At 46.5% G+C, this 26658-nt stretch overlaps 1 protein-coding gene across 1 annotated transcript in view; it reads right to left on the bottom strand.

The window, feature by feature from the left end:
• The window catches only part of LOC137331632 (serotransferrin-1-like), a 74978-nt gene that overhangs the window by 46304 nt on the left and 2016 nt on the right, over positions 1–26658 (bottom strand). Inside the window, exons 2-6 of the mRNA XM_067995559.1 lie at positions 18883–19040; positions 15941–16043; positions 12018–12200; positions 9906–10050; positions 7654–7721 (exon numbers count right to left, since the gene is read on the bottom strand). Coding sequence (XP_067851660.1) covers positions 7654–7721; positions 9906–10050; positions 12018–12200; positions 15941–16043; positions 18883–19040 — 657 coding nt within the window. The remainder of the gene's footprint in view (positions 1–7653; positions 7722–9905; positions 10051–12017; positions 12201–15940; positions 16044–18882; positions 19041–26658) is intronic.

Raw genomic sequence — 26658 nt, 5'->3', positions numbered from 1 at the left:
CACTGACACAGAGTATCACAGACCCAACACACTGACACAGTCTATCACAGACCCAACACACTGACACAGTCTATCACAGACCCAACACACTGACACAGAGTATCACAGACCCAACAAACTGACTCAGTCTATCACAGACCCAACACACTGACACAGAGTATCACAGACCCAACAAACTGACTCAGTGTATCACAGACCCACACACTGACACAGTGTATCACAGACCCAACAAACTGACACAGTGTATCACAGACCCAACACACTGACACAGAGTATCACAGACCCAACACACTGACACAGTGTATCACAGACCCAACAAACTGACACAGTGTATCACAGACCCAACACACTGACACAGTGTATCACAGACCCAACACACTGACACAGTGTATCACAGACCCAACACACTGACACAGAGTATCACAGACCCAACACACTGACACAGTCTATCACAGACCCAACACACTGACACAGTCTATCACAGACCCAACACACTGACACAGAGTATCACAGACCCAACAAACTGACTCAGTCTATCACAGACCCAACACACTGACACAGAGTATCACAGACCCAACAAACTGACTCAGTGTATCACAGACCCAACAAACTGACTCAGTCTATCACAGACCCAACACACTGACACAGAGTATCACAGACCCAACACACTGACACAGTGTATCACAGACCCAACAAACTGACACAGTGTATCACAAACCCAACACACTGACACAGTGTATCACAGACCCAACACACTGACACAGTGTATCACAGACCCAACACACTGACACAGTGTATCACAGACCCAACACACTGACACAGTGTATCACAGACCCAACACACTGACACAGAGTATCACAGACCCAACACACTGACACAGTGTATCACAGACCCAACACACTGACACAGTGTATCACAGACCCAACACACTGACACAGAGTATCACAGACCCAACACACTGACACAGTGTATCACAGACCCAACACACTGACTCAGTGTATCACAGACCCAACACACTGACTCAGTGTATCACAGACCCAACACACTGACACAGAGTATCACAGACCCAACACACTGACTCAGTGTATCACAGACCCAACACACTGACACAGTGTATCACAGACCCAACACACTGACACAGTGTATCACAGACCCAACACACTGACACAGAGTATCACAGACCCAACACACTGACACAGTGTATCACAGACCCAACACACTGACACAGTGTATCACAGACCCAACAAACTGACACAGTGTATCACAGACCCAACACACTGACACAGAGTATCACAGACCCAACACACTGACACAGTGTATCACAGACCCAACAAACTGACACAGTGTATCACAGACCCAACACACTGACACAGTGTATCACAGACCCAACACACTGACACAGTTTATCACAGACCCAACACACTGACACAGAGTATCACAGACCCAACACACTGACACAGAGTATCACAGACCCAACACACTGACACAGTCTATCACAGACCCAACACACTGACACAGTCTATCACAGACCCAACACACTGACACAGAGTATCACAGACCCAACAAACTGACTCAGTCTATCACAGACCCAACACACTGACACAGAGTATCACAGACCCAACAAACTGACACAGTGTATCACAGACCCAACACACTGACACAGTGTATCACAGACCCAACACACTGACACAGTGTATCACAGACCCAACACACTGACACAGTGTATCACAGACCCAACACACTGACTCAGTGTATCACAGACCCAACACACTGACACAGAGTATCACAGACCCAACACACTGACTCAGTGTATCACAGACCCAACACACTGACACAGTGTATCACAGACCCAACACACTGACACAGTGTATCACAGACCCAACACACTGACACAGAGTATCACAGACCCAACACACTGACACAGTGTATCACAGACCCAACACACTGACTCAGTGTATCACAGACCCAACACACTGACTCAGTGTATCACAGACCCAACACACTGACACAGAGTATCACAGACCCAACACACTGACTCAGTGTATCACAGACCCAACACACTGACACAGAGTATCACAGACCCAACACACTGACTCAGTGTATCACAGACCCAACACACTGACACAGAGTATCACAGACCCAACACACTGACACAGTGTATCACAGACCCAACACACTGACTCAGTGTATCACAGACCCAACACACTGACACAGAGTATCACAGACCCAACACACTGACTCAGTGTATCACAGACCCAACACACTGACACAGTGTATCACAGACCCAACACACTGACACAGTGTATCACAGACCCAACACACTGACACAGAGTATCACAGACCCAACACACTGACACAGTGTATCACAGACCCAACACACTGACTCAGTGTATCACAGACCCAACACACTGACTCAGTGTATCACAGACCCAACACACTGACACAGAGTATCACAGACCCAACACACTGACTCAGTGTATCACAGACCCAACACACTGACACAGTGTATCACAGACCCAACACACTGACACAGAGTATCACAGACCCAACACACTGACACAGTGTATCACAGACCCAACACACTGACTCAGTGTATCACAGACCCAACACACTGACTCAGTGTATCACAGACCCAACACACTGACACAGTGTATCACAGACCCAACACACTGACACAGGGTATCACAGACCCAACACACTGACTCAGTGTATCACAGACCCAACACACTGACACAGTGTATCACAGACCCAACACACTGACACAGTGTATCACAGACCCAACACACTGACACAGAGTATCACAGACCCAACACACTGACTCAGTGTATCACAGACCCAACACACTGACACAGTGTATCACAGACCCAACACACTGACACAGAGTATCACAGACCCAACACACTGACTCAGTGTATCACAGACCCAACACACTGACACAGTGTATCACAGACCCAACACACTGACACAGTCTATCACAGACCCAACACACTGACACAGAGTATCACAGACCCAACACACTGACACAGTGTATCACAGACCCAACACACTGACACAGAGTATCACAGACCCAACACACTGACACAGTGTATCACAGACCCAACACACTGACACAGTCTATCACAGACCCAACACACTGACACAGTGTATCACAGACCCAACACACTGACACAGAGTATCACAGACCCAACACACTGACTCAGTGTATCACAGACCCAACACACTGACACAGTGTATCACAGACCCAACACACTGACACAGAGTATCACAGACCCAACACACTGACACAGTGTGTCACAGACCCAACACACTGACTCAGTGTATCACAGACCCAACACACTGACACAGTGTATCACAGACCCAACACACTGACACAGGGTATCACAGACCCAACACACTGACTCAGTGTATCACAGACCCAACACACTGACACAGTGTATCACAGACCCAACACACTGACACAGTGTATCACAGACCCAACACACTGACACAGAGTATCACAGACCCAACACACTGACTCAGTGTATCACAGACCCAACACACTGACACAGTGTATCACAGACCCAACACACTGACTCAGTCTATCACAGACCCAACACACTGACACAGTCTATCACAGACCCAACACACTGACACAGAGTATCACAGACCCAACACACTGACACAGTGTATCACAGACCCAACACACTGACACAGAGTATCACAGACCCAACACACTGACACAGTGTATCACAGACCCAACACACTGACACAGTCTATCACAGACCCAACACACTGACACAGTGTATCACAGACCCAACACACTGACACAGAGTATCACAGACCCAACACACTGACTCAGTGTATCACAGACCCAACACACTGACACAGTGTATCACAGACCCAACACACTGACACAGAGTATCACAGACCCAACACACTGACTCAGTGTATCACAGACCCAACACACTGACACAGTGTATCACAGACCCAACACACTGACACAGTCTATCACAGACCCAACACACTGACACAGAGTATCACAGACCCAACACACTGACACAGTGTATCACAGACCCAACACACTGACACAGAGTATCACAGACCCAACACACTGACACAGTGTATCACAGACCCAACACACTGACACAGTCTATCACAGACCCAACACACTGACACAGTGTATCACAGACCCAACACACTGACACAGAGTATCACAGACCCAACACACTGACTCAGTGTATCACAGACCCAACACACTGACTCAGTGTATCACAGACCCAACACACTGACTCAGTGTATCACAGACCCAACACACTGACACAGAGTATCACAGACCCAACACACTGACTCAGTGTATCACAGACCCAACACACTGACACAGTGTATCACAGACCCAACACACTGACACAGTCTATCACAGACCCAACACACTGACACAGTGTATCACAGACCCAACACACTGACTCAGTGTATCACAGACCCAACACACTGACACAGTGTATCACAGACCCAACACACTGACACAGTGTATCACAGACCCAACACACTGACACAGTGTATCACAGACCCAACACACTGACTCAGTGTATCACAGACCCAACACACTGACTCAGTGTATCACAGACCCAACACACTGACACAGTCGACATCCAACCCCCTCTCCGATCCCCTTGGACCTCCTATCTCTAACACCCACGCCCCCCCCCCCCCCCCCACCGCCGGACCTCTGATCTCCAAGACACCCTCCCCCCCAATCCCTGGACCTCCGATCTCCAACTCCCCCCACCACTCCTCGCACCCCTCCACTCTGGACCTCTGACTTCAACTCCACCCATCCCCCCAACCAAGACGTCCAATCTTCCCAACTTCACAGTTCCCACCCCCTCCAATGTTCAAACCCCTACCCCCCTCCACCCCCCCGCATGTCCGACTTACCTCTGTTCCACTCCTTGGCTGCTTATCTGCCCGTCAGCCAGCCAGACTGTCAATCTTGCAGTTGGGTAACCCATTAAAAACATTTAAAACGGGTTCTGCCATTAAATTCGGCCGGACCTCTGGGGGACCCGTATTTCCGGGTTTCCCGGCCGCGAACCCTCCCCTCTGCTCCCTCCCCGCCTCGCAGTTAATATCGGGGCCAGTCTATCACAGACATAACATACTGACACAGTGGCCATGATTATAGCACGGAGCTGAGAACTGGGTGGATGGGTAGATAATCACCTGGGAACCCCGGAAGTGAAGTGAGCGTGCTGGATTCTGCAATCACAACTCAATTGAAGCCAATTGATTTCATTTCCGTGTTTCCTGCACGACTGCCAGCCAGATTGACAGGCTGGCTGACTGACTGACTGACTGCCCGGAGTGAAAGCAGCCGGGAATCGGAGAGGAAGGAGGGAGGGAGAGATTGTGGGCCGTGGAGAACATGGGTGGAGGGGTCTGATGCCGTAGGCCGCCAACTGGGGGAGGGGTCTCGAGCACGGTGGAGAGTCTCGACCATGGTGGGGGGGGGGTCGCAACCATATGGGGGGGTCTTGACCATGGAGTGTCTCAACCATTGGTGGGGAGGAGGGGTTAACAGCGTGAATGCTGGTTTAATATCCTAACCAGCAATTTCTGAGATGGGCTGAATGAGAGTTTGTGATCCTATGCCAGAATTTTTGCTCAGTGGGTGGGTTTTGATTTTTATTTTTTGCTCAGTTGAGTCGGGGTGGGAGGGCACGTTTATTATTCTACCGGGGGATGTAGGAAGTGATGCAATGGTGGTGCTGCAGGGTGGGGGGAACGTTTCTTTTCATTGGTTGCAGTTCTTGCTACTTGATCTCCCACGGCATTGCACACGGGGAGTCAAAACCAATGAAATTTTTCACATCAACCAAGGGAAATATTTGAACCAAAACAGGGAGGGGAGGGGTAAGAGAAAGGGAGAGGGTGAGCGAGGGGGAGAGGAAATTAGGGAAGGGAGAGGCAGCGAGGGGGAGGTATGGGGAGGGAAGAGAAGGCAGATAGTGGGTGAGGATGGGAGAGGGTTGGGGTGGGGGAGTGATGAAGGGAGGGGAGGATGACAAGGAAGAGGAGAGAAGGAAAATGAAAGAGGAGGGGAAGAATATAAAGGGAGCAGGAGGAGGTGAGGAGAGAAGAAGGCGAGGTGGAGAAGGAGAGAAGTGATTTCATGGTCAGTGCAATATAAGTGACGTTCATTTTTTGAACTTCCTAGCAGCAGTAGCATTAGCATTAAAAGATGAAAAGCATAACGGATGTCCCTGGCAGTTATATTCCGCTGCATTTGGGAAATGTGGTGAATTCAATAAAAGGACCTGTCAACCATTGCTGAGGGAAGGCTCAGCTGAGGAAAAAGAAGGACTAGATTTATTTCAGCAGATCTGACAGAGAAGGAGAAAATTAGAGAAAGTGATGAAGTATTTACTGGAAGTGGGGTGGGAAGAAACACAATCCAAATAGTTGTGGGAGACTGAGCTTGTGATAAATATCTATGGAAAGCCCATTGCTGAAGATGGATAGAGAGAAAGCCAGAAAAAGGGAAGAGATAGAGCACACAAAGACAAAGAATGGATGAACATTGGAAACATATTTGGAGTCCAATAATTCTTATTAGCAAAACAGCCAAGTTCTTATAAAATGTTATGATTCTTTCAAGTAACTTTACCGCAGAATGTTCCAATATTTCAGATGTTGTCATCATTCTTAAAAATCTAAGTTTGTGCACACACTCAACATTGATTCAGGGTGTTAACAATTGACTTTTTTCAGTTTATTTAATTTAATGCTGGCTTTCCCCCCAGCCCAAACTTGCAGGGAAAAGGAGCCAGGGCCAGAAGAGGCTCAGTAAGTTACATTTTTTTTTAAATGGTTTCTTTTTGGGCCAAGAGGAGTAGAAGTGTTACTTCCTTTTCCCACAAGGAAACTTGGGCCTCCCCTGCCCCGTGTTTCCTCTCCTTTCCCCCGACCATGATTCCCCTCCTGGGCCACTCACCCTGCGCCGGGGTCTGTTCCCTTTGGTTCCCCGGTGGCAGCCTCCTGCCGCCCGATTTTAACGACCAGACAGCTGCTTCCCACCGACTTCCCGACCATTTTGGACAGCAAACAGCAAGCTATTGAGGCCAATTAATGGTCGTAATCTATGGGGTGGAAATTTCACTCCCAGACTATTGCTGCCAAACGAGGACTTTGTGCAGTGCAATTTTGTGCCACCAACAGACCCAGGGGACCTTCTTAGGCTGAGGTCCCCTCATTCATTTACTGCAGGTACGCAAGTCATGTGGTACGCTCAGAGTACAGAGGCGGGGAGGGGTGTATGACAGAACCTCATTCTTGCCTTCATGACTGTGCCCCGGCCTACCTCAGTGACCTCCTTCATCCATGTGTCCTGTGTGCACCCTCCGTTCTTCTGTTTTCTGCTCCACTATCAGCAGTCACTCCTTCAACCTTCTGGAACCCCTCTCTCTTGGCAACACCCCCTTGTTACCACCCCCCCACCTACTTTCAAAGGCTTTCTACATACTCTTTCCTTTGAGCATGCTCTCCACCCCACCACAACCACCTCCAGCTCAGTGTCCAGTCTCTTTTTTTTTGTCCACCACCTGTAAAGCACTCTTTGTCCAAGAGGAGAGCTACAGAAATGTGTTTCGTTGTAATCAATTGAACAGATTCACCTACCTGGCACTGTGGTATGTTTCACAAAGGCCACTTCTCCAGACAGAAAGGCCGCATCATCCTTCAAACACCTAGAAAGAAATAACCACTCCAGTCAGTTTACCATAAAGAACAAGTCTCATCTCTGAATGGATGCTGAGCCAAAGAAGGAGATTAGAAGGGCCGACTAAAATCTTGGCCAAAGAGGTGGGTTTTAACTCATTCTTAAAGCAGAGAGAGACAGAGAGGTGAATGGGTTTAGGGAGGGAATTACAGAGTGGGATCCATACAGCTGAATGGTGGTGTGAAGGTAGGGAGGAGGGGAATGCACAAGAAGGCAAAGAGTCAGAGGAACAGAAAGTTTTGGGGGAGGGGAGTTGGTTTTAGGGGTAATGGAATTGATATACATGGGGAGGGGTGAAGCCATGAATGGATTTAAACACAAGGATGAGCTTTTAAATGTGAGGCATTGGGGGACTGGGGACCAATGTAAGTCAATAAGGGCAGGGTGTAGGGAAGTTGGGATAGGACACAGGTAGCAAGAGTTTTGGATGTACTGAAGTTTATGGAGGATGAGAAACTGGCCAGAAGATCATGGGTAGCAAAGGCATGTATGAAGATTTCACCGGCAGATGGGGTGAGGTAAGGCGGAGGTACAGTACGCATTAACTACAAAGGAGAGTCTTCCCGACTCTGCTCCAACAATCCAGCAATGTTCCTCTGTACCAACCTCAGACAAGTTCCGTCATTACACTAGGATGACATTTTTCCATTTCCCACAGCTGCCATCCCATTGGAGTGCTACAATTAGCCTCAAACCCCTAGGCTATGGAGGGACGGGGCAATCAGCCAGAATTTCTGCTCCTTGGCATTATCTTGCTACCCCTGCTGGAAACTGCCTTTGTTTTTTTGATTCATTCTCGGGATATGGACATCGCCAGCAAGGCCGGCATTTATTGCCCATCTCTAGTTGCCCTTGAGAAGGTGGTGATGAGCCTTCTTCTTGAACCACTGCAGTCCATGTGGTGATGGTACTCCCACAGTGCTGTTAGGTAGGGAATTCCAGTATTTTGACCCAGTAATGATGAAGGAACAGCGATATATTTCCAAGTCAGGATGATGTGTGACTTGGAGGTGATAGTGTTCCCATACACCTGCTGTCCTTTTCCTTCTAAGTGGTGGAGGTCACGGGTTCATGAAGTGCTGCCGAAGAAGTTTTGGCGAGTTTGTTTCAGTGCAACCTGCAGCCATGGTACACCGATGGTGGAGTGGGTGGATGTTTAGGCTAGTGGATAAGGTGCCAATCAAGCAAATTGCCTTGTCCTGGATGGTGTTCAAGTTCTTGAGTGTTATTACAGATGTTCCCATCCAGGTAAGTGGAGAGTATTCCACCAAACTGCTTACTTGCGCCTTGTAGATGGTGAAGAGACTTTGGGGAGTCAGGAGGTGAGCCATAGCATTTATGTGGGTTGTCCAGTTGAGTTGCTGGTTATTGGTTACCTTTAGGATGTTGATGGAGGGGGGGTTCATTGATGAAGCAGCCGAGGATAATTGGGCCTGGGGCGCTGCCCTGAACAACTCCTGCGCGATGCCCTGGAACTCAGATGATTGGCCTCCAACAACCATAACCATCTTCCTTTGTGCCAAGTATGACTCCAGCCATGGGACAGTTTTGCCCATGATCCTCAAAGTACCCCTAAAATACAGGATGAGTAATGTCTCATATGCTTTAAAAATGCCCCTAAAATACAAGGTGAATGGCCTACCATTTAACCATCTCGTGTTTTCCACTTAAGCACTTTACAGGGTCATCCTATTTCATCTCTCATGCTCACACTCAGACACATACTCACACGCTCACACACACACACACACATGTATTTTTCCCTTCCTTCTACCCTTTATTATATTTCTTTTTAAATGCTGTACATCTGTAATTTCTTCCAGTTCTGACGAAGGGTCCACCCCCTGAAATATTAACTCATCTGTTTCTCTCCACACATGCTGACTGACCTGCTGAGTGTTTCTGGCATGTTTTATTTTTGAACAGTCTCTCAGTGTGGGTTAAAAAAGAAAATTAAATGCTGGATGGAAAGCAAGAACACCTTTACTGAATTGTCAGTGGATACATTTTGTTCAATAGGTCCCTAATATCAACCAATAAAAAGGAAGAGATTTGAAATAGTTTTGACTAAGTTGCACCCAATATCCAAAGGAACTTGCTGCTCTACGGAAAGGTTTGGTGATTCTGGACTCCAGAAACAAGGAATACCTACTGAAATGCTCCAGAATAATCATAGTAGGGTTCAACGTGTGATCGTTTGCAGTGATTCCCATCTGTTCCTGTACACAGCGCACACAGCTTAGGGAAATCCGGCTTGGCACCTGGGACACAGCTGGAGGAGAAGAAATTTTCCACAACTGGAAACAAAATGGAAATGATTTATGCAATAAGTGAGGGAGCAGAGGTGAGCAGAGCTCAAAGGTCAATAGGAAGTGAAAGAACAAAGGAGAAAGTAACGTCAGCAAGGCCATAATTACACCAGGTTGTTAGTGTATGAGCCCCAGCTAATCCCTCCACGCTCCCACTGCTGCTGTGGCAGCCCTGGTCTGATCCCACCCACTGCTAGGGTAATGGGTCAGCTTTTCCTCTGCCCTTTAGGGTCAGCAGCCCCAACTGATCCCATCAGATCGCCTTCTGGTTCAGGCGCCCACTTTTTCCCATTCTGTAATCTCTTTGTGGAGAAATAAACACAAAAGGGACTGAGGTAAGAAATAGGGACAGGGGATAAAGAATGGAGAACAGAGAGAAGTAATAGAGATGGCAAAAGAGGGGAGAGATAGAGAGGTGAGGCAGAAGAAAGAGAAGCAAAAGACAGGATAGAGGCAGAAAAGGAATGGGATTGAACCAACAAGAGAGACAGAGCAAAAGAACCAACACAGGAAAAAAGGTGAATGAGTGAATGCCAACCAGAAAAAGATGAGAATAGAGAGAACCAAGAGAGGAAGAGAAATAGAAAAGGAGAGAGAGAAAAAACTGAAGGGGAAGAGAAGGACAGAGGAGAGAGAGCAACAGAAGGGAGAAAAAGAGAAAGGAGAGAAGGGAAGGGTGAAAAAGAGACAAAGAAGGGTAGGGGGAAAGAGGGACATAAAGTGGAAGGAGAGAGGCAAACAAAGAAGGGAGGAGGGAAGAGAAGGGGAAGGGAGGGGAAAGAGAAAGGGAAGGGGGAAGAAGGGAAGAAAAAAGGAAGGTTAGAGAAAGGAAGAGGGAAAGGCAAAGGAAGCAGAGAGAGGGAGAAGAGAAGGAGGGGAAAGAGACGGAAGGATAGAGAGAAGGAGAATGGGAATGGAGGGGAGAGAAGAAGGGGCAGAAAGGAAAGGAAGCAGGAGAGTCAAATATAAAAGGAAAGATAACAGAGACACACAGGATGGAGGGTGAGGTGAACAGAAGGGAAGGAAAGAGAGAGAGGAGGAGATACATACAGAAGGGAAAGTGAGAGGCATAAAGGAAGGAGAGAGAGATGCCAAAGGGGAGCAGATACAGAGAAAAAAAAGAGGCGATGCATATGGAAGAAAATGAGAGAGAGAAACTATTTTTTCTGGACATAAATTATTTAGATCAGGCTTACCAGTATCAGTACTATTTATTAGAGGATGTGAGAAGCTGAGAGTCTATTGATGGAGCCATTTGTAAAATGATTTAGGAAGTATTGAATCAGATTATTATTATGTATTTATCCCTAAAGATGACATGTTTTTATGTATTTATCCCTAAAGATGACATGTTTTATGTCATCTTTAGGGATAAATACATAATAATAGTCTGATTCAATACTTGAGCTGCAAGCAAACTTGGCTTTAAAAATGTAAGATTAATTTTACAAGTTTACTGCCAGTGGGGATTCCCATCCACTGGAAACACATGTCGGAAATTCAGGCACACTTTGTCCACGGTTCACTGGTCATCATGGTCAGAGCGCACCCTCATTTCTGATATGTCCTGTCACTGGGTGAAGCTCCCCAATGTCAGTACAGGTTTGTAAAATTACCCCTGTACTGTACGGTTCTGGCTATACATCCCAGAATACCATTAACTTTACAATTGCTCTGCCATACTATCTACATATTGCAGATGACAGGTGTACTGTCACTTTCAGGTCTCTTTCTGCATCTCCTTTTGCTAATTCTATTCCATTCATTATAAATTTGAGGCATATTTTTGCCCATTGTGTAACACTTTACATTTATCAGAATTAAATGAAATCTGTCATCCACCCAATTGCCTGACTGATCTAAATCCATCCACAAATCATTAAATGCATCGTCTATCTTGACAGTTCACAACGCTGAGAAAGTTTTTGACAAGAGAAAACAAGGCAATATTTTACCGTTTTCAACAGGGGTAGTTCCATCCCAGGTTGTCAGATTGTGCTCCAGAATGGTTCCTACTGGGATGATCCAGCCAGCAGATTTTCCCAGGCCAGTGTGGCAAGATTTCTTGCCCCTCAACTCATTGAACCCAAAGTTGCTCGTTGACTTTACCACTGCTACAGCATAGTAGCAGGAATCTCCTGTAACACACAATGCACCGTCAGTCGTGTCAGAGTCATTGTACACATGCACTATATTTACATAAATTGGTGTAATTCTACATGTTGTGCAGGTGCAGAAATGAGGTGCATGTGGAAACTCTGCAGAAGGCTCTGGAAACGAATTTGAAGTGGTAACGCTACTCGAGTGTTTTAAAATATCATTAAGAGGAGATTGAGAATAGATTATTGAAATCACTGTAGGGAAGGGCCTATGACAGTTTTTGAGATGGCTGTATTGATGGGTCTATCACGGGTTATTGAGATCGCTGTAGAGAGGGGTCTATTACAGGTTATTGAGATCACTGTAGAGAGGGTCTATCACAGGTTATTGAGATCACTGTAGAGAGGGGTCTATCACAGGTTATTGAGATCGCTGTAGAGAGGGGTCTATTACAGGTTATTGAGATCACTGTAGAGAGGGTCTATCACAGGTTATTGAGATAACTGTAGAGAGGGGTCTATTTCAGGTTATTGAAATCACTGTAGAGAAGGGTCTATCACAGGTTATTGAGATCACTGTAGAGAGGGGTCTATCACAGGTTATTGAGATCGCTGTAGAGAGGGGTCTATCACAGGTTATTGAGATCACTGTAGCGAGGGGTCTATCACAGGTTATTGAGATCACTGTAGAGAGGGTCTATTTCAGGTTATTGAAATCACTGTAGAGAAGGGTCTATCACAGGTTATTGAAATCACTGTAGAGAGGGGTCTATCACAGGTTATTGAGATCACTGTAGAGAGGGTCTATCACAGGTTATTGAGATCACTGTAGCGAGGGGTCTATCACAGGTTATTGAGATCACTGTAGAGAGGGTCTATCACAGGTTACTGAGATCACTGTAGAGAGGGTCTATCACAGATTATTGAGATCACTGTAGAGAGGGTCTATCACTGATTATTGAGATCACTGTAGAGAGGGTCTATCACAGGTTATTGAGATCACTGTAGAGAGGGTCTATCACTGATTATTGAGATCACTGTAGAGAGGGTCTATCACTGATTATTGAGATCACTGTAGAGAGGGTCTATCACAGGTTATTGAGATCACAGTAGAGATGGGTCTATCACAGGTTATTGAGATCACTGTAGAGGGTCTATCACAGGTTATTGAGATCACGGTAGAGAGGGGTCTATCACAGGTTATTGAGATCACTGTAGAGATGGGTCTATCACAGGTTATTGAGATCACGGTAGAGAGGGGACTATCACTGATCATTGAGATCACAGTAGAGAGGGGTCTATCACAGGTTATTGAGATCACTGTAGAGAGGGTCTATCACAGGTTATTGAGATCACAGTAGGGATGGGTCTATCACAGGTTATTGAGATCACTGTAGAGAGGGGTCTATCACTGATCATTGAGATCACAGTTGAGAGGGGTGTATCACAGGTTATTAAGATCACTGTAGAGTGGGGTCTATGACAGTTATTGAAATGGTTGTATAGAGGGGTCTATCACTGATCATTGAGATCACTGTAGAGAGGGGTTTATCACAGATTGGTGAGATCACAGAAAAGAGGGGTTTACCCCAAGTTTAGTCTGGAAAGCAACCAGCTGGTGTGGATCTTTGGGGAAAGCGGTTATGACTGACTTTTACTTGATATGCTTTGGATATAACTGCTTTAGTGGGTGTTTGTGAGATTTGTTCTTGTGTATGCGCAATGGAGACACTGAACACTGAAAATATTCACTTTTAATTTTCGGAAATGAATCAGGGTTACACTATAGTGACTAGTCAGAATTAACCCCTGTAATATAAAGGAACTTAATTCATATATTAACTTGATTCTAAAGGACACCATTCTGTTCTTATACAGATCATTGGTTAGACCACATCTAGTACTGCACTCACATGGTTTTTGATATAGTGACCTTGGAAAAGGTTCAGAGAAGAGCAACAAGAATGAGTCCCAGCTTAAAGAATTGTAGTTACTCAGTTAGGTTTAAAGTACTAGGTCTAATTACTTTACAGGATACCTGAGAGAGGTATATAAAATAATGAAAGGGCTGGATTGCGTACTTACTGATAGATCATTTCAGTTTGTCAGATTGGGGAGGACCAGGGGACATGCGTTTAAACTTCGCAAGAGTAGGAACAGACTTGATTTTAGGCGCTTCTTATCCCAGAGGATAGTGAGCCTCTGGAATGCATTGCCCGGCTTGTGCGGTGAGTGCTGACTCTCAGCACGTCTTCAAGAGGAAGCTGGACCGGTTCCTGACTAGGGCAGAGATCTCATCATCTAAAAGCTAAGTGGATCAACAGTTAACGTACACATGGTCAATGTGATCACCTGGACTGGTTTCGATCGCCGGAGGGGCTGGGAGAGGAATTATCCGGATTTTTTTCCTTAATTGGTCCTGGGTTTTTTTTGGGGGTTTTTTGCCTCTCACAGGAGATTACATGGTGGCGGAGGGTGAGGTGGGTGGGGGGGAGCTAGAATGTGACTAGTCGTGATGGCTTCAGGCATCATGATGGTGGGGCAGACTTGATGGGTGAACTGGTCTTTTCCTGCCCGTCATTTTCATATGTTCGTTTGCATCCTAAGTCCAATTAGTGGGTAGCTAATCAATTTGGAAAATATTTATGTATCCAGGCTTTGCTCTGCAGCATTCTTTGTAATCTACCAGCCAATATCCTAGTGAGTGACACAGGCACCATGATTTTATGCAAGAAGTAGGACTCAGGCCTCCACCCATTCCTCAAAGATTGTATCATGAGAGAGCCTCAAGGAAGTGGGCTGCCAAATCCAAGCCTATTCTTTTCAAGATACTGGTTGAAGCCCTTAGAATGGCCACAGCCAGAAACCCATCAGTTTGCCACCTAGATCTGTCCCATATGTTGCCCTGGCAAATCTCAACACACAGTCACTGGCTGGTCAGACAAGACCTTGTGATATTTTGAGACAAATTTTTTGCATCTTTGTTTGTGAATAAGAAAGATTCCAATTGAGGGCATCTTTAATTAATGGAGTGTCTATCATTTGGTGTGTAACAGCTGTTACTTGCAGAAATGATGAAATCCGTTACTCAGAAATGCTCTGTTAAAATGTTCCAGCAGGCTACAGATTTTGCTTTGAGTGTATAGCCCTGGTTTCAAACTGAGAAGGTCTATGTTGGAGCAATGAACTGATCACCATTCTAAGGGTAAGGACTGGTCTGGGAAGAATCAGATGTTTGGCACATGTTTGGAAGATGCACGGAAAGGATTTTTGGTTCGGTAGGAAGGATCCGTCTGCCTCACCCAGACACATCAATATAAAACACGACAGTTCTCAACAAAGAGAGAAATTATTGGAAAGAGGGCTATACACTCAAAGCAAAATCTGTAGCCTGCTGGAACATTTTAACAGAGCATTTCTGAGTAACGGATTTCATAATTTCTGCAAGTAACAGCTGTTACACACCAAATGATAGACACTCCATTAATTAAAGATGCCCTCAATTGGAATCTTTCTTATTCACAAACAAAGATGCAAAACATTTGTCTCAAAATATCACAAGGTCTTGTCTGACCAGTCAGTGACTGTGTGTTGAGATTTGCCAGGGCAACATATGGGACAGATCTAGGTGGCAAACTCACAACAGGGGTGAGCATTGGGTGCTAGTGAGCAACTGCAGGTATCAGGCCCATTATAAATAACGTGCTAGCGCTCCCTTTCTTTTTCGTATAACAGTTTTATTGTCAGCATTTTGTTGTCAGCATTTTCTAAGCCTTTACCTGTGGTATTTTCAGCTATGATCGGTTTCAGGCGTGGTTCAGGCAAGAGGCCTCCATTATATATATCTCCACCATCCACAGTTATGGCATCTGCTTCTCCTGTCTGAGAATGAGAAAAATGTATTTTTCAATCACTGCAGTTACTGAGAACATCATCTGTTTTCCCCTCTAATTTTCTCCCCTCCACTCCTGAAATCCTGAATGAGCTGTATTGATGTAGCTCCAATGAAACACAGAGTTCACACACATTCCAATCTGACACATTGATATGGATGTTTAAACAAAAACATCTAGGGCTCGATTTTCCCGAGAAATTGCGGGTGCGTTGGGGGCTCCGAAAATCGGAGAAATCCCGTTCGGGTTTGGAGCCCGGCTCTAACCTGCCGCGTCCAAGTTACCCACGGGCGCATGGGCATCCCGAATCCGGAAGATAGTTAAAGAACCAAATGTACCTCATTGAGGTACTTAAGGCACTTTGCTTGTGACATATTACGTAGTGAGAACGATTTTTAACTTACCTGGGCGGCTTTCCCACGGCTTCTGATTCATGCCTGGTGAAACAGAAGCCATGGGAAACCAGGTGTGAAACCAGGCATGAAGGGCCGGATCAGGCAAAAAGAAACAAAATAAATGAAATAAAAAACCATTGCATGAAGTTAAAACACAAAATCCACCTACCTTTCCACCCTGCTCCGATGTCCGATGTCTCCCTCTCCGATCTCCCCTCTTCACCACCCCCCCCCTCCGATCTGTAGTTGCCCGTATCTGTTTAGTCCTTCTTTTTGATAATGGACGCCTGTTTCTAATCCACCACGAGTTGCCCAGTGTTTGACTCCCTCATAATGACCATCAATATGTCACAAATCTCCTCCCTTTCTGTCTTAGTACTCTGGAATCAATACCATTGCTCCTGATGAATCATTTGTTTTGAATCCTTTATGCCTGTCTAGCACTTCCATTTTTATTTCGATTGAAGTTCTTAATTCTACTTGGGTTATCATTTGAACCGCTCTGGTGAAGGTGCTCCCACAGTGCTGTTAGGTTGGGAGTTCCAGGATTTTGACCCAGGGTCCATTCAGTTTTATTCTTTTGTTCCTTTCCAGTGATTTGACACAACTGAGTGGCTAGGCCACTTCAGAGAGCCGAGAAGTACCATGGAATTCATGGGCATGGATGTAAGGACAGTGTCCATTTCCTATGGAGGCGAGGTATCAACTGGTCAGAGTACATGCTTTCAACGGGTGATAGGGTTCTCTCGAGAGCAATGGTGCACATGTGGGCATGGGGCCTCTTTGCATCAGCTCCATGGCCTTCAAGAATAGAAAGGACACGTGGTATCAAACCACAGAAACAACAGAATGTGTGTCAGGGGTCACTGTCCACCACGGTGCCATTGTGAACAATTGGTCCACTTTTCACCTCAATGTCCCCCTGTTCTAACAACCTTCACCACTTTAAGGGCTGCTGCCTCGCCAGAATTTGCACTTCCCAGTCAAGTGTGCATTAGGCCAAGCTCTCTGAGCAAACTTTTTTTTAAAATTCGTTCACGGGATGTGGGCGTCACTGGCGAAGCCAGCATTTATTGCCCATCCCTAATTGCCCTTGAGAAGGTGGTGGTGAGCCGCCTTCTTGAACCGCTGCAGTCCGTGTGGTGACGGTTCTCCCACAGTGCTGTTAGGAAGGGAGTTCCAGGATTTTGACCCAGCGACAATGAAGGAACAGCGATATATTTCCAAGTCGGGATGGTGTGTGACTTGGAGGGGAACGTGCAGGTGGTGTTGTTCCCATGTGCCTGCTGCTCTTGTCCTTCTAGGTGGTAGAGGTCGCGGGTTTGGGAGGTGCTGTCGAAGAAGCCTTGGCGAGCTGCTGCAGTGCATCCTGTGGATGGTACACACTGCAGCCACAGTGCGCCGGTGGTGAAGGGAGTGAATGTTTAGTGTGGTGGATGGGGTGCCAATCAAGCGTGCTGCTTTATCTTGGATGGTGTCGAGCTTCTTGAGTGTTGTTGGAGCTGCACTCATCCAGGCAAGTGGAGAGTATTCCATCACACTCCTGACTTGTGCCTTGTAGATGGTGGAAAGGCTTTGGGGAGTCAGGAGATGAGTCACTCGCCGCAGAATACCCAGCCTCTGACCTGCTCTCGTAGCCACAGTATTTATATGGCTGGTCCAGTTAAGTTTCTGGTCAATGGTGACCCCCAGGATGTTGATCGTGGGGGATTCGGTGATGGTAATGCCGTTGAATGTCAGGGGGAGGTGGTTAGACTCTCTCTTATTGGAGATGGTCATTGCCTGGCACTTATCTGGTGCGAATGTTACTTGCCACTTATGAGCCCAAGCCTGGATGTTGTCCAGGCCTTGCTGCATGCGGGCTCGGACTGCTTCATTATTTGAGGGGTTGCGAATGGAACTGGACACTGTGCAGTCATCAGCGAACATCCCCATTTCTGACCTTATGATGGAGGGAAGGTCATTGATGAAGCAGCTGAAGATGGTTGGGCCTAGGACACTGGCCTGAGGAACTCCTGCAGCAATGTCCTGGGGCTGAGATGATTGGCCTCCAACAACCACTACCATCTTCCTTTGTGCTAGGTATGACTCCAGCCACTGGAGAGTTTTCCCCCTGATTCCCATTGACTTCAATTTTACAAGGGCTCCTTGGTGCCACACTCGGTCAAATGCTGCCTTGATGTCAAGGGCAGTCACTCTCACCTCACCTGTACAAGTAGCCCATTCAAATTAGAGGGAAGGTCCTCCATGGCAACATTTGGCACAGCCCATGGGCATGGGCAGCCACAATTTTGCTGGGATCACAAAATCGGGGTTGTTGCTTCTATTAACTTGGATACATCTGTTGATCTGATTCAGATAGTCTGGCAACCCTGTAACAAAATGATTGGATCACAATCTCATGCCCTAAGTTTAAATGAAGTAGAGCCTTACCTTGATAGCAGTCAAACAGGTTCCAACAGTGTCCTTGATTATACACTGGAAGTTGAAGGCCTCATATTTCATCGCATCTTTCAAATCATTGCATTTTGATAATTCTGCTTCGGAGATTGTACACCATGTGATATTTGAGTCAATGGCAAATGAAAGGGCTGCAAAAAAAGAACAGCATCAGACAGCAATTATACAGTAGAGAGAAATAGCATGGAAATTATATTAGGGACAGAGAAAGAGAGAGACATAAATATTGCGATTGTTCAGAGGAAAGAGACAATACAGTGATCATATGGAGAGTGAGAGCACAATGGTTATACAGGAGGCTGGACAGTGATTGTGAAAGAGAAAAAGTGGTGGATAGCAGCTATACAGGAGAGAGAGAAAGAAAGAATGCACTGCAGGTGTATTGAAAAGAGGCAGGACAATTGTACAGGGTAGAAAACACACAGAAATTGTACAGGGTAGAGAACACACAGCAATTGTACAGAGTAGAGAACACACAGCAATTCTACAGGATAGAGAATACACAGCAATTCTACAGGATAGAGAACACAACAACTATACAGGAGAGAGAACACACAGCAATTATACAGAAGAGAGAACACACAGCAAATATACAGGAGAGAGAACACACAGAAGAATGACAGGTCCAACAGTTATACAGGAGATAGGGAGGGCAGTGGTTATATAAGGGAAAGAAATAATGCACAGCATGGAGGGAAAGAGAGAAGAGAGAGAGAGAGTGCACAACCATTATACCAGGGAAAGGACAGCAATCACAATAGAGAGAGGGCAATGATAATACAGGAAGAGTGAGAAGGTAGTGATTATACAGAAAAGAGAGTACAGTGAGCATACAGGGGAGAGTGAACACTGAGGAGAGATTGAGTAGAATGGACCTATACTCTCTGGAGTTTAGAAAACTGAGAGGTGATCTAATTGAAACATATAAGATTCTGAAGAGGCTTGATGGGATAGATGCTGAGAGGTTGTTTCCCTTGGCTGAGGAGTCCAGAACTAGAGGGCATAGTCGCAAGATATTACCCCGCAGATAATGAAGCAGTCCGTGCCCGCATGCAGCAAGACCTGGACAACATCCAGGCTTGGGCTGATAAGTGGCAAGTAACATTCGTGCCAGACAAGTGCCAGGCAATGACCATCTCCAACAAGAGAGAATCTAACCACCTCCCCTTGACATTCAACAGCATTACCATTGCCGAATCGGGTACGGTAGCATAGTGGTTATGTTACTGGACTAGTAATCCAGAGGCCTGGACTAAAATCCAGAATCATGAGTTCAAATCCCGCCACGGCAGCTGGCGAATTTAAATTCAATTAATGAATTAAATTCAATTAATGAAATAAAAAAAAAATCTGGAATTAAAATACCAGTATCAGGAATGAAACTACCGGATTGTCGTAAAAACCCATCTGGTTCACTAATGTCCTTTAGGGAAGGAAACCCGCCGTCCTTACCCGGTCTGGCCTATATGTGACTCCAGACCCACAGCAATGTGGTTGATTCTTAATTGCCCTCTGAAATGGCCTAGCAAGCCACTCAGTTGTAAAATCTCGCTACGAAAAGTCAGAATAAGAATAAAACCGGACAGACCACCCGGCATCGGACCACTAGGCACCGGACACGACAACGGCAAAAAAACACCAAGCCCAGTCGACCCTGCAAGGTCCTCCTTACTAACATCTGGGGACTTGTGCCAAAATTGAGAGAGCTGTCCCACAGACGAGTCAAGCAACAGCCTGACATAGCCATACTCACAGAATCATACCTTTCAGCCAACGTCCCAGACTCTTCCATCACCATCCCTGGGTATGTCCTGTCCCACCGGCAGGACAGACCCACCAGAGGTGGCGGTACAGTGATATACAGTCAGGAGGGAGTGGCCCTGGGAGTCCTCAACATTGACTCTGGACCCCATGAAATCTCACGGCATCAGGTCAAACATGGGCAAGGAAACCTCCTGCTGATTACCACCTACCGTCCTCCCTCAGCTGATGAATCAGTCTTCCTCCATGTTGAGCACCACTTGGAGGAAGCACTGAGGGTAGCAAGGGCACAAAATGTACTCTGGGTGGGGGACTTCAATGTTCATCACCAAGAGTGGCTCGGTAGCACCACAACTGACCGAGCTGGCCGAGTCCTAAAGGATCATAGCTGCTAGACTGGCCCTGCGGCAGGTGGTGAGCGAACCAACACGAGGGAAAAACTTACTTGACCTCGTCCTCACCAATCTACCTGTCGCAGATGCATCTGTCCATGACAGTATTGGTAGGAGTGACCACCGCACAGTCCTTGTGGAGATGAAGTCCCGTCTTCGCACTGAGGACACCATCCAACGTGTTGTGTGGCACTACCACCGTGCTAAATGGGATAGATTCAGAACAGATCCAGCAGCACAAAACTGGGCATCCATGAGGCGCTGTGGGCCATCAGCAGCAGCAGAATTGTATTCCACCACAATCTGTAACCTCATGGCCCGGCATATTCCTCACTCTACCATTACCAACAAGCCAGGGGATCAACCCTGGTTCAATGAGGAGTGTAGAAGAGCATGCCAGGAGCAGCACCAGGCGTACCTAAAAATGAGGTACCAACCTGGTGAAGCTACAACTCAGGACTACATGCATGCTAAACAGCGGAAGCAACATGCTATAGACAGAGCGAAGCGATTCCACAACCAACGGATCAGATCAAAGCTCTGCAGTCCTGCCACATCCAGTCGTGAATGGTGGTGGACAATTAAACAACTAACGGGAGGAGGAGGCTCTGCAAACATCCCCATTCTCAATGATGGCGGAGTCCAGCACGTGAGTGCAAAAGACAAGGCTGAAGCATTTGCAACCATCTTCAGCCAGAAGTGCCGAGTGGATGATCCATCTCAGCCTCCTCCCGATATCCCCACCATCACGGAAGCCAGTCTTCGGCCAATTCGATTCACTCCATGTGATATCAAGAAACGGCTGAGTGCACTGGATACAGCAAAGGCTATGGGCCCCGACAACATCCCAGCTGTAGTGCTGAAGACTAGTGCTCCAGAACTAGCTGCGCCTCTAGCCAAGCTGTTTCAGTACAGCTACAACACTGGCATCTACCCGACAATGTGGAAAATTGCCCAGGTATGTCCTGTCCACAAAAAGCAGGACAAATCCAATCCGGCCAATTACCGCCCCATCAGTCTACTCTCAATCATCAGCAAAGTGATGGAAGGTGTTGTCGACAGTGCTATCAAGCGGCACTTACTCACCAATAACCTGCTCACCGATGCTCAGTTTGGGTTCCGCCAGGACCACTCGGCTCCAGACCTCATTACAGCCTTGGTCCAAACATGGACAAAAGAGCTGAATTCCAGAGGTGAGGTGAGAGTGACTGCCCTTGACATCAAGGCAGCATTTGACCGAGTGTGGCACCAAGGAGCCCTAGTAAAATTGAAGTCCATGGGAATCAGGGGGAAAACTCTCCAGTGGCTGGAGTCATACCTAGCACAAAGGAAGATGGTAGTGGTTGTTGGAGGCCAATCATCTCAGCCCCAGGGCATTGCTGCAGGAGTTCCTCAGGGCAGTGTCCTAGGCCCAACCATCTTCAGCTGCTTCATCAATGACCTTCCCTCCATCATAAGGTCAGAAATGGGGATGTTCGCTGATGACTGCACAGTGTTCAGTTCCATTCGCAACCCCTCAGATAATGAAGCAGTCCGAGCCCGCATGCAGCAAGGCCTGGACAACATCCAGGCTTGGGCTGATAAGTGGCAAGTAACATTGGCGCCAGATAAGTGCCAGGCAATGACCATCTCCAACAAGAGAGAGTCTAACCACCTCCACTTGACATTCAACGGCATTACCATCGCCGAATCCCCCACCATCAACATCCTGGGGGTCACCATTGACCAGAAACTGAACTGGACCAGCCATATAAATACTGTGGCTACGAGAGCAGGTCAGAGGCTGGGTATTCTGCGACGAGTGACTCACCTCCTGACTCCCCAAAGCCTTTCCACCATCTACAAGGCACAAGTCAGGAGTGTGATGGAATACTCTCCACTTGCCTGGATGAGTGCAGCTCCAACAACACTCAAGAAGCTCGACACCATCCAAGATAAAGCAGCCCGCTTGATTGGCACCCCATCCACCACACTAAACATTCACTCCCTTCACCACCGGCGCACTGTGGCTGCAGTGTGCACCATCCACAGGATGCACTGCAGCAACTCGCCAAGGCTTCTTCGACAGCACCTCCCAAACCCGCGACCTCTACCACCTAGAAGGACAAGAGCAGCAGGCGCATGGGAACAACACCACCTGCACGTTCCCCTCCAAGTCACACACCATCCCGACTTGGAAATATATCGCCGTTCCTTCATCGTCGCTGGGTCAAAATCCTGGAACTCCCTTCCTAACAGCACTGTGGGAGAACCGTCACCACATGGACTGCAGCGGTTCAAGAAGGCGGCTCACCACCACCTTCTCGAGGGCAATTAGGGATGGGCAATAAATGCCGGCCTCGTCAGCGACGCCCACATCCCGTGAACGAATAAAAAAAATTTTTTTAAATCCCCCACCATCAACATCCTGGGGGTCACCATTGACCAGAAACTTAACTGGACCAGCCATATAAATACTCTGGTTACAAGAGCAGGTCAGAGGCTGGGTATTCTGCGGCAAGTGACTCATCTCCTGACTCCCCAAAGCCTTTCCACCATCTACAAGGCACAAGTCAGGAGTGTGATGGAATACTCTCCAGTTGCCTGGATGAGTGCAGCTCCAACAACACTCAAGAAGCTCGACACCATCCAGGACAAAGCAGCCCATTTGATTGGCACTCCCTAAACATTCACTCCCTTCACCACCGGTGCACTGTGGCTGCAGTGTGTACCATCCACAGGATGCACTGCAGCAACTCGCCAACGCTTCTTCGACAGCACCTCCCAAACCCGCGACCTCTACCACCTAGAAGGACAAGGGCAGCAGGCACATGGGAACAACACCACCTGCAAGTTCCCCTCCAAGTCACACACCATCCCAACTTGGAAATATATCGCCGTTCCTTCATTGTCGCTGGGTCAAAATCCTGGAACTCCCTTCCTAACAGCACTGTGGGAGAACCTTCACCACACGGACTGCAGCGGTTCAAGAAGGCGGCTCACCACCACCTTCTCAAGGGCAATTAGGGATGGGCAATAAATGCCGGCCTCGCCAGCGACGCCCACATCCCATGAACGAATAAAAAAAAAAGGCTCGAGGTGCTGTATGGCCTACTTCTGCTCGTATTTCTTTGTCCTGTATACTCACTGTTCTCTCTCTCCTGCTCCTATCTATTGTAACCACTCACTCTATCTTCTCTTCCCAGGAACAACCCTCTCATCCCAGGAATTAATCTCGTGAACCTTTGTTGCACCGCCTCTAAGGCAAGTATATCCTTCCTTAGATAAGGAGACTAAAACTGTACACAGTACCCCAGGTGTGGTCTTACCAAAGCCCTGTACAATTGTAGTAAGACCTCCTTACTTTTATACTCCAACCCCCTTGCAATAAAGGCCAACATGCCATTTGCCTTCCTAATTTCTTGCTGCACCTGCATGCTAACCTTTTGTGCTTCTTGTACGAGGGCACCGAAATCTCTTTGACACCAACATTTAATAGTTTCTCAACTTTGAAAAAAATTCTGTTTTTCTATTCTTCCTACCAAAGTGACTAACCTCACATTTCCCCACATTATACTCCATCTGCCACCTTCTTGCCCACTCACTTAACCTGTCTCTATCCCTTTGCAGACTCTTTGTGTCCTCCTCACAGCTTACTTTCCCACCTAGCTTTGTATCATCAGCAAACTTGGATACATTACACTTGGTCCCTTCATCTAAGTCATTAATATAGATTGTAAATAGCTGAGGCTCAAGCACTGATCCTTGTGGCACCCCACTAGTTACAGCCTGCCAACCTAAACATGACCCGTTTATTCCTACTCTCTGTTTTCTGTCAATTAACCAATCCTCTATCCATGCTAATATATTACCCCCAACCCCATGAGCCCTTATCTTGTGTAACAACCTTTTATGTGGCACCTTATCGAATGCCTTTTGAAAATCCAAATATACTACATCCGCTGGTTCCCCTTTATCTACCCTGCTAGTTACATCCTCAAAAAACTCTAATAAATTTGTCAAACACGATTTCCCTTTCATAAAACCATGTTGACTCTGCCTAATCATATTATGATTTTCTCAGTGCTCTGTTACCACATCTTTAACAATGGATTCCAGCATTTTCCCTACTGCTGATGTCAGGTTAACTGGCCTGCAGTTCCCTGTTTTCTCTCTCCCTCCTTTCTTGAATAGCGGTGTTACATTTACAACCTTCCAATCCACTGGGACCATTCTAGAATCTAGGGAATTTTGGAAGATCTCAACCAATGCATCCACTATCTCTGCAGCCACCTCTTTTAGAACCCTAGGATGTAGGCCATCAGGTCCAGGGGATTTATCGGCTTTTAGTCCCATTAATTTCTCTAGTATTTTTTCTCTACTGATATTAATTACTCTATGTTCCTTACTCTCATTGGACCCTTGGTTCCCCACTATTTCTGGTATGCTTTTTGTGTCTTCTACTGTGAAGACAGATTCAAAATATTTGTTTAACGTCTCTGCCATTTCCTTATTCCCCATTATAATTTCTCCTTTCTCAGCCTCTCTAAGGGACCAACATTTACTTTTGCTACTCTTCCTTTTTACATACTTGTATGAGATAGATAGGGCAGCGATTATACTGGAAATAGAGTGAGAACAGCGATGTACTGGAGAAAGAAGCGTAACTTTAAAGGAGATAGAGGACAGAAATCATGCAGGAGAGAGGGAGAATGTTTGTATGAAAAAGAAAGAAAAAAGGAAAGTAATTATACAAGAGGAAACAAGGACAACAGTATATGTGAGAGAAAAAAGAAAGGACAGCAACATATAGGAGAGATACAACACTGTGATTACACAGAAAAGAAAGGACAGCGATTGCATAGGGGAGCAAGGACAACATATATAACAGCAAGAGCACGATAGAGAGAACAGAAATTTTAACGGAGAATTAGAGAGAAAGAACATGGATTATGCAGGTCAAAGAAAGAACTTGAATTTATATAGCACCTTCCATGACCTCAGAACATTCCAAAGCACTTCTCAGCCAATGAAGTATTTTTGAATTGTAGTCACTTTTGTAAAGTAGGGAAACACAGCAGCCAATTTGTGCACAGCAAGGTCCCACAAACAACAATGTTTGTGCTATGGGATCTTTTACAACCACTTGAGGGGGCAGACAGGACTTCAACTTAATATCTCATCTGAAAGACGGCATGTCCAACAGTACAGAAGTCTCTCAGCACTGCACTGGTGTGTCAGCCTAGATTATGTGCTCAAGTCTCTGGAGTGGGGCTAGTACCCATGACCTTTTAACTAAGAGATGAGCGTGCTTCCCATTGAGCCAAGCTGACACTAAAGAGAAAAATGACTGATTATATGAGGGGAGAGAGCGCTAGAGGAAAGCAGTTATACAGGAAAGAGGCAGGGCAGTGAAAGGAGATAGATAATGGCAGTATAAAGCAATGGGAGGGTGGAGAGAGAGGATGGAACTTATACAGGACAAAGAAAATACAGTGATTATACAGGGAGAGAAAGAGATAGAGGATGATTCTATGAGAGATGACAAAGATTACACAGGTGAGAGGACAGCTATTATATAAGCGAGAGGGCAGCAATTATATGAGAGCGAGAAGGG

This window comes from Heptranchias perlo, chromosome 13 (assembly GCF_035084215.1).
Source record: "Heptranchias perlo isolate sHepPer1 chromosome 13, sHepPer1.hap1, whole genome shotgun sequence".
In the NCBI taxonomy this organism is placed as follows: domain Eukaryota; kingdom Metazoa; phylum Chordata; class Chondrichthyes; order Hexanchiformes; family Hexanchidae; genus Heptranchias; species Heptranchias perlo.
This window is presented reverse-complemented; position numbering and strand designations above follow the sequence as displayed.